We start from the raw sequence: 9967 nt of genomic DNA on the forward strand, positions 1-9967 counted from the left end.
AGGTCCATCCAGATGTTATTAAAAGTAGTATATTCAAAAACATCTTATTTTTTTTGTTTTTCATATGGCATGAAACCCTCTATATGTAAATAATCTCCAAAAATGTTTGGAATTTCTAGATTCAATTAATTTTGTGCTTCAATGACCTTGTGTGGCCTTGGCAATCCAAAAGGCTTTATTTTTTGCTGTTTCAATTTTAAAACCATAATCCAAATAAAGCCAGACATCCCCTTCTACTAACCCCAACTTTGTCACATGTCTCTACAATAATGTGTGAAGGATCTATAAGAGAAATAAAATCCTGTCACACAGCAACTCTTTACCCTATCTTCTGAATTTAAAATATCTAGACCAAAAATTTGAGTGGCATAAAGTTCAGCAAGTCTCAACCTTCTTTTTCTTGCCCCACAAGTCTCTAGTAGTCTATTTATATGTTTTATTTTCTTTGGTTTTTCTCTTAACCCAATGGATATGACTTTAACTTTATTCAATCAACTATGTAACTTCTCATTCAAATCTTCAAGAGATTAAACTTTTTTCTCAAGCTCACAAATATAGGTTTGAAAATTTAATATAGCTCTTTTTAAGTTATAAATATGATTAACATGTTTATTCCTTGATTGAAATAATCTAAAACAATATAGGTTTGAAAATTTAATATAGCTCTATTTAAGTTATAAATATGATTAACATGTTCATTCCTTGATTGAAATAATCTAAAACAATACCCATAAGACCATTTACACCATCTCCTACAAACTAGAGTAGATCATGAATCGGTGAAAAGGAAGGACACATACCAATTGAGGGATCAATTGGGTAGAGACAACCATCAATCATAGGTCGATGTGTTTCCTCCGTTCCATCCGAAGTCAGTTTTTTGTAGTTGTATCTTTCAATGATCTTTGATTTGCGCTTCGTCAAGTTGCATATTCAAGATCAAGCCTGATGTTCATATGGAACTTACTTTGGGAGGGGATATCTGAAGTAGACAGTAGAACTTGCAAAGGAAGCAAAACTCTTGTAGGTCATAAAATTTGTGAAAGAGAATGGAAAGGTTCAATAATGCTTTGAGCATGAAGAGCGCAAAACTAAAGTTGAGAGAGGGAAATACGTTGGAGGAAAATGATCAAAATTTTTCATTAGGTAATTCAAATCATTAGGTAATTTTTCATTAGGTAATTCAAATCATTCAAACTATAAAAATGTAATGATGGTACACAAAACAAGGAAAAATGACTTATGAGATAAGTTAATATTATCTTTGCTTTTAATGTAGAGATATGCTTTTTGAACCAAATCTATCTATGAATCTAATCCAAACTGTCATATTTGGAGGCATTTGACCTTTAAAAACCCCTACTAAATTAACAAGTTAATCACTTTAATACAAGGCCCTTTTTTCACTTTTGGCCCTAATGCAATATACAAGCTACTACTTTCCTGAAAATGAGTTGCCACATCTCACCATTGAAATAGTCAATGCCAAGGCAATGCTCTTTGAGAGGGGGATAGAAATCAACTCTAGTTTTTGAAGAAGGAGATTGTATTAACCCCATAACTGGAAACTCCAAAATGGTTTTTAGAAACCTTAACCCCTGTCAAGTATGGCAGTTTTTCCCAATTCAAATGGTACACTTTTTGTTTGAATTTCACCTTACAAGAATATCATGTTTGTCTTTTGCATGAATTTTTAGTGTGTGTTCATAAGTATGAAGCGGTCACTACGAGTTTAACAAAAACATACACATATAATACATGCAAAGCTATTATTTATATATTTATAATTATTATTTATGCATGCATAGCTGTTGCTTATATATAGTGCTTTTTAATTATATTCTTCTTGAGGTTACAAATTAGCTTACATTTGTGGTGCTCTCTTTGAATGCAAATATATTTTATGTAATACCTTCAAGGTTCTTATTTATCTAAAGATACTTTCAAAATCATGTGTAATTGCTTGTTTTTACACTTGGCGGGCTCACCTAAAAATATGTAAGTATACCATGTGAGTTCAAATGAAGTGGTTTTTTAATTCAAAATTTTAAGGTAAATTTACAGAAATACATTCACATGAAGAGCTCTTTTAATCGATTTTGAAAAAAAACACATAAGTCCATATAGAAAAAGGGGTCATTTTATTCATGAAAAATTCACAGGCAAGGGGTTTTTTAAATACCCCTTGATTTTGCAAGTGATACATAGGATTTCTTAATAGTGCAACCCTCGAGTTTTTTCACGAGAGATACCTACCTAAATAGTGAGGTTTTTATTCTCATTGAAGAATTAAAAACGTGAATTTGATGTCTTGCACGTGATTGATATCTCCTACCTTAAATTTCTACTTTCTACACCTCAAATTTCTTCAAGTAAACTAATAGAGTAAGCTAATATCAAGGCTTCAAAGAGAAATGTTTTGGTAGCTCCCCACTTGACCTAAAGTCATATGCCATTGTTGTTCCTCTTCCAAACTAATTTGAGATTTTTTACTTGGAGGGTCAAAGAGGAAGGACTTAAATGAAAGGGCTTGAGCTTGAAACCTTCTTTTCACTTTATTTTCTTTAAAGCAAAATACATGTGTGGAATGTTGTGAAAGATGAATATAAACTCAAGTACACAATTTCTAAGTGTCATCTAAATATTTGCCAAGGAATTTACATTGCCACCTCTCCTAAAAGGCAAAAATATCTCAAATAGATTCATGAGATAACCTATGTAAGTACCTCAAAACATACACTAGTCAAATGCCATGTTTGTTAAATTTGCAGCAATGTGACGAGCTATGGTGGATCAACTGCAAGAATCAATATCATTAGCAAAGAGATTAGATGATAATTAAGATGTGATTAGTGAGAAATTAACTGATAGCTTAATGTAGGCATGGATAATCAAAAATCAGCAAATTCTCATTAGGCCAATGCCTCAATTTATAGAGTTTACATCCGAGCATCTAATCCTACTGATCTCTCCTTGATTCACTCCACCTCTTTTGCTTGATTCTCTCCACCTCTTCCCAGAATATCTCCATACCTCCTAAATCTTCTCATGCTACCCTTTATTCTCTCCTAGTAGATACTTCTCACCTTTTCATAGCTTCTCTCACATTTACAAATTCTCTTTTACAGCCTCTTGCTAAGGGCTTGTTCTCGCACACACCCCATTCACTTGTATATTTCAACACCTCCCCTCAAGTGAATAATCCTAGCACACCTAGACCCTATACCAAGTTTTCCTCTTACTTGATACTCTGCGACTAGTGCCTCAAGTCCCTAAACTCATAGTCCTTGACACACTCTCTCTCTCTATGTGTCCTAGGCTACTACAAGTGCCCGTGACCTTGACTAAAGTGCTCACACATACATCTACCGCATGGCCTACATCATCGGTAGCACAGAGGGTGGTTTTACTCTGTTGGGTTCACCAATTTTTTTTGAAAGCTTGCCAAAAATGTACCCCCTGTTATCTACTTCTATAATGGTGGACATGGTTTCATCACCTCTGCTTTGGTAGCCTCCTTGTTTATCCAAGGGTTTCTATGCTATAGAGTATTAGTAGAGCTAGTGAAGATTAGGTAATTATGGAGTGTAGAAGTACAAGTAGGATATGAATCTATAGTGGCATAAATGGAGTAGGAATTGTCGATAAGAAAAGGAATTATGGTGCACCAAGTCAAGTACCACACCACTAGAGTAAAATCCACAAGCTAATTGGTTTATGAATAGCCTAAAAAACCAAAAAATCATGGGCATTGAGTGATGTCATCCTAGAGAGAGAAACCAGAGGTTGTCTCAAAAATCCTTTGAAGAGTGGAAGAAGAAAGGGGATGAGAGTGAAGACCCAGCTCCGAGGTGGACTTGGAGAAAGATTTAAAGGAGGAAAGGCCAAACAAAAGAAAGGAGAAGGATTTGGATAAGCCTTACCAAGTAGCTATATAAGAACTCGGCAATAGGAGTAGGTTACATTGGGTTATGGGATTTCTCTCTCTCTCTCTCTCTCTCTTATAGAAAAGATGATCTGACTCCACTTCCTTAGGAGCCTCCATGAACTTTGCGGATGTCGTTCCTTCTTCACTGGGTTTGTTATAGCAGTCTCTTGCCATGTGTCCTGGCTTTCCTCAGTTGTGGTGGCAAGTGAAGGTCCTTCCTCCTACTCTGCCTCTTCCTCGTCCTCCTCGAGAGAATCCTCCTTGAGTGAACAATGCTTTTTCTTCTTCAGCTGTTGAGTCCAGCCATTTCTTCTCTTTGACCTTGGTCTCTTGCTCTAGTAGAGCTCCTTCTATCTCGTGCAGCTTCAATTCAAGTACATTCTTTAATGTTACTACAATGTTTTCATATTCACCTTTGTCCACACTCTTCAGAAGCACTGTTAGTGCCTCATCATCTTCTACCTTCTTGCCAATGGCTGCCAGTTGTTGCTTAATGCTTTTATATTTGTTCAAGTGTATGATTAAAGGTTCACTTTCCTTCATATCCAATTTGTAGAATTGCATTAACAGATTTATCTTTGAATTTTTTGCTTGAGTGCCAAATAATTTATTGAGTTCATCCCATGCATCTTTTGCCCATTGTATCCCTGTGATGTGATGAATGATTTCATCATTTAAACTGAGTGCGATAAGTCCTAATACTTTCTCATTCTTGCTCTTCCACTCATTTTCCCCACTCACCTCTTGGCATTCATCTCTTCCCTCAACTACTCCCCCCACAGATTTTTCCTCATGAGTAGATACATGGTTTTTGTTTACCATGTGTAAAACTTCTCCCCATTGAATTTGGCTATCTCTTATGCTGTGCTCATGATGATGTGAAGGGGGTCTTACCTCTTGATTCAATTTCAAGATTCAAGGGCAGTGTCTACCCTTTTATAACTCAATTTGATGTTTAGGTGATGATTACACCAGATTTATCAGCATAAATTCACCAAAAATTACATTAAACCAAGGGTAACAAATCTATACTGAATGGTTGGAGTATCAAACCATCTCTGAATTGCAATCTAAAGTTATAGGGATCTGTATCAGATACCTAATGGTTAATTTGGACCCTCAATTGTACCAAAATATAGTGATTAGTGTTGATTAATCACTAATCACTATAGTGTTAATTTGGACCCTCAATTGTACCAAAATATAGTGTTGATTAATCACTAATTAGCAAAATAATCCTTTGTTTTGTTGCAGAAAACAAAGTATGCGCGAGGAGTCCAGATCTAGGGCCTTAGAGTTCAAATGAGCTCAAATCCTTTCATCAAGGCCATCAATAGCAATTAGTCTAGTAGAGGATTAAGCCAAGAAACACAAGATTTGACCAAACATTGAATGCTTAATCTCTGTTTTACCAAAGTCATCTGCATATTTGATGGAGAGCTTGGATCTCACTGTAGACTTGATGAAATCAAAAACTGTCTTCACCAGAGCAGAGCACCCTTGAAAACCCCCCAGGGCCAAGAGGAATTAGAGCCATTGCATCTGGTGTAGATAAGATCTCAGATTTGCTTCAGAAAAAAGGTGCGTGGAAAAACATGGAGATCTGCAGGATGCGCCGATGGCGGTTTGCTGAATTGAGTAGATGGGCTAAAGCACAGAGCTTGTGGCTATGTGTGGCTAAAAGGTTTTGGGCCAATTTTATATGTGAAGGGAGAGAGAGCTCCTCCACCAGCTGGGGGTACAAAAGCTCTTTGAAAAAGAGGTTAAAAGAACTTGATTATCTACTAATCCTGATTAGCTAGGTGATTAGCAAGATAATGGGCTCATAAATTTGATAGATTCTAGGCTAGGCTCTGATACCATGTTAAATTTGTAACGATGTGATGAGCTATGGTGGATCAAATGCAAGAATCAACATCATTAGCAAAGAGATTAGACGATAATTAAGACGTGATTAGTGAGCAATTAACTGATCAAATGCAAGAATCAACATCATTAGCAAAGAGATTAGATGATAATTAAGACGTAATTAGTGAGCAATTAAGATGATAATCAAGATATGATTAGTGAGCAATTAACTGATAGCTTAATGTAGGCATGGATAATCAAAAACCAGCAAATTCTCATTAGGTCAATGCCTCAATTTATAGAGTTTACATCCAAGCATCTAATGCCACTGATCTCTCCTTGATTCACTCCACCTCTTTTGCTTGATTCTCTCCACCTCTTCCCAGAATATCTCCACACCTCCTAAATCTTGTCATGCTACCCTTTATTCTCTCCCAGTAGATACTTCTCACCTTTTCACAGCTTCTCTCACATTTACAGATTCTCTTTTATAGCCTCTTGCTGAGGGCTTATTCCCGCACACACTCTATTCACTTGTATATTCTCTTTTATAGCCTCTTGCTAAGGGCTTATTCCCGCACACACTCTATTCACTTGTATATTTTAACAATGTTAACCTAAAGAAATAACTCATAAGCATAAACTTATCCATTTATTGAAGGCTTTCCATACCACCTCTCTTGAGATCCCAAAACATTTTCAATAGATTCCCGAGATAAAATCTAACTCCAATTATGAATAAAGGAGGAGAAAGCCACCCGATTCCCATTACAATGAAAAGCCTAGCGAAGGACTGGTAGTATTGATGAGTACCTATGTTTCTTTTTAGTATAGATACTTTTAGCCTTCCTCTTGCCTCATTTTGATTCTTATGTGAATGTAATGTGGAGTAATTATTCATCTCTCATCCCCCTTGTTTCTAAGTATTATATGATCATTTACCAGTCATGTGCCAATGAACTTTATTGTTTTCATAATTAGGGATACATGTTTCCTTTTTGGTCACAATAACACATATCTAATGAATTGGCACACTTTTCTTTTTTAGCGAAGGACTAGCCGTATTGATGACTACCTATGTTTCTTTTTGGGTATAGATGATTTTAGCCTTCCTCTTGTCTCATTTTGAGTAATTATTCATCTCTCATCCCCCTTAGTTCTCAGTGTTATGGTCATTTACCAAAGTCACGTGTGTGGTGCCAGGAACTTTATTGTTTTCAAGTAGGGATACATGTTTCCTTTTTTGTCACACACCAACACATGTCGCATGAATTGGCACACTTCAGTTTATTGTTTTCATAAGTAAGGATACATGTTTCCTTTTGGTCACACCAAAAGGATACATGTTTCCTTTTGGACACACATATCTCATGAATGGTCACACTTTCTCTCCATCCACCTCATAAATAGAGCTTGGTTTAAAAATATATATGTATTAGGATCCTAATCTAGATCTCGAACCCATAGAGAGAAATACAAGGTCAATATAAATGGATCTTAATTCACTCTTCCTTTAATGGCTCCAAGAATATCCTCACAATTTTTATCTCTAGTATGTGTGTAAAGGTAATGCCATAATCTAATCTGTAATTTCTATCTCTAGTATATGTGCAAGGGAAATGACATATCAAGTCAATTCTGTAAGATCCAAGCAATTAGATCCCAACTTGACAATATCAAATAGATATTAAGCATGTCCAAAAGTTCTCATTTCTATCAAAATAACCACCATCACTAAGTACCCTGAGAGGAGAAATAGTCCCCTCTACTAGAGAAAGACTCAAAATCATCCTCTAAAGCATGTTCTTTGAGTAATCTACAAGCATGTCCACAAGCATGGAGATATTAAGCATGTCCAAAAGTTCTCATTTCTATCAAAATAACCACCATCACTAAGAGAGGAGAAATAGTCCCCTCTACTAGAGAAAGACTCAAAATCATCCTCTAAAGCATGTTCTTTGAGTAATCTACAAGCATGTCCACAAGCATGGAGATAACTTACATATTTAGATCTGAGTACTTTTAATTTCAAAAACTACCACAATAAATCTAATATTAAAATTTATTCTCTCTCTTGAGAAGAATTTAGGGGAGAGGGTAAGCTCAAGCTTCTAGCAAGAAAACACACACACACAAGAGTAGACAAGCTAACAAGAGAGATGGATAGTTAAATTTTCTTTCATTCTCTTGTCTTCTCTATAACCATAACATAAAGATAAGAGTACATACCATAAGTGAGAGTACTCTCCTACTAAAACACATAAGGTTGATCCACAGTGAAGTGGCACTATAACTATGCCATAACTCTGAATTTTTTTCCATTCTCTTCTCTTCTCTATAACCATAATATAAAGATAAGAGTACATACTATAAGCAAGAGTACTCTCCTACTAAAACACATAAGGTTGATCCACAGTGAAGTGGCACTATAACTATGCCATAACTCTGAATTTTCTTACATTGCCTTCTCTTCTTTATAAGCATAACATAAAGATAAGAGTCCATAATATAAGCGAGTCTCCTAGTAAAATATATAAGGTTGATCCATAGCGAAGTGGCACTATAACTATGCCATAACTTTGGTAAACTAAAGTGATTGTAAGAGATGCCTTCTCGAGGGAATGGTGTCTTTCATCGAGATGGGAGTCCTCCAATATAAGAACGCCCCCCCCCCCCCCCCCAAAAAAAAACACACACAACCCCCTCTTCCCTTTTAGAGTCAATAAACGCCCTTACGTTTTATACGTGGAAAGACACGGACGCCGTTTCGAAAGGGTGTATAAAGCAAAGAGAAAAGTGTAATAAGAGATATGTCCGTTTGTTTGTTTTCTTTTCCTCTGTGGCTCTTTGGCTGTTTACGCCGGAGAGAAGGCGAGGAGAAAGAGAGCGAATGGACCTCGACCAATGGCCGGACCACCTTTGGTGTACTTCGGGCGCGGAGGCAAGCCAGATCGTGACGATACCATACTTTCTGACGGACGCCTACGTTGATGAAAACTTGCAGCAGAGAGATGGCGATACGTACAGGCAGTTGATGAGAAGGATTACCGTAGATATTCCGGACCTGATAACAGAGCAAGCCCAGCTTCTCGAAAGCCTCTACAACGGCCGCGTTTACGATTTCCTGCATCGGAACGACTCCGATCCGTTCAATGGTGTGAGCAATAGGGCGGTGGGCTACGTCTTGACTGCGTGCAACATATCCTGCCTCTGGCGAACCTTCACGAGACGCGTCTATAAATTCAACCGCAGCGTCAACGTCGCAATTGGTGATTACCTGCACGTCGCCATGAACGACCCCGCCTCCCCCAAACTCAGTCAGATCGGCGCCATGATTCATAATTTCTGCCAAGCTCTCGAGCGGCAGCTCTTAAGGATCAATACATTTACCCTCCTCGAGATCACTCAGCGTCATATAGATTTTCTCTCGTGAGAAGAAACGAGCAATGGGAAGACGACACGAACACAGGGAATAGGGGAGAGGTTTAAGATTGACTTCACCTTTAGGGTGGAAGTTTATGCTCTAACCCATTTTGTGTCCATGAGCATGTGTGGTTATGTGTGCTTGCCCATGTAGTTGGACGATGATGGGTGGGGGCAAGGGGATCTCTTTCACTTGGGCCCTACTAAGGGGCCGGGCAATGGGTGGGACACTCAGAGGCCGGACCTCTTACTTCCGAGAGTACGGGGCATATTTCACATAGACTCGGTAAGGGGACCTCTTTGGTTTGAAACGTTCTAGAAATCCAATCGTTTTTGTGTGCATTCATACGCTACATTCATATGCGTGTATATATATATACACCTAGCATCTACCTGCATCCTGCATGTGTGTGAGTGAGTATCGAGAACATAGACAGGAATTGACAATAATGCCTCGTAAGTTGTCTATATGCTGGCTTACACCCCATACATGTGTAACGTAGGTCTTTATTTATACCTCGCGAATTTAACATTTAGTGGATGACATTTAGTGGGCTCATAATAAGGAGATGGGAAGACAATGCATCACCATTACACAGAGTGGTGATTATAGTTTTGAGTACCTCAATGGTAGAACCACATAAAAATAGACCACTAAAAAAAATTGTGTGCAACTATAGATTAGCATCAAAAAGAAAAATGTAGTTGGCACACCCCAGAGTTAACCACCAAATCAACCCATTTATAGGAATTAGATGCAAAACTTAT

At 37.4% G+C, this 9967-nt stretch overlaps 1 protein-coding gene across 1 annotated transcript; it reads left to right on the plus strand.

Annotated features, from left to right (window-relative positions):
- Positions 1 to 8664: 8664 nt before the first annotated feature.
- LOC147610481 (uncharacterized) lies at positions 8665 to 9355 on the plus strand. Its single transcript, XM_086786611.1, has one exon. It carries the CDS (start codon positions 8667 to 8669, stop codon positions 9207 to 9209), a length of 543 nt encoding a protein of 180 aa, XP_086642737.1. The 5' UTR covers positions 8665 to 8666; the 3' UTR covers positions 9210 to 9355.
- The last annotated feature ends 612 nt before the right edge of the window (positions 9356 to 9967 follow it).

The sequence above is a fragment of the Cibotium barometz genome, chromosome 49, assembly GCF_041138505.1.
Source record: "Cibotium barometz isolate CiBa-2024 chromosome 49, ASM4113850v1, whole genome shotgun sequence".
NCBI classification, from domain to species: Eukaryota; Viridiplantae; Streptophyta; class Polypodiopsida; order Cyatheales; family Cibotiaceae; genus Cibotium; species Cibotium barometz.

Excerpts from the sequence above, each read along its gene's own strand:
- LOC147610481 (XM_086786611.1), top strand. The coding sequence starts at position 8,667 with ATGGACCTCGACCAATGGCCGGACCACCTTTGGTGTACTTCGGGCGCG.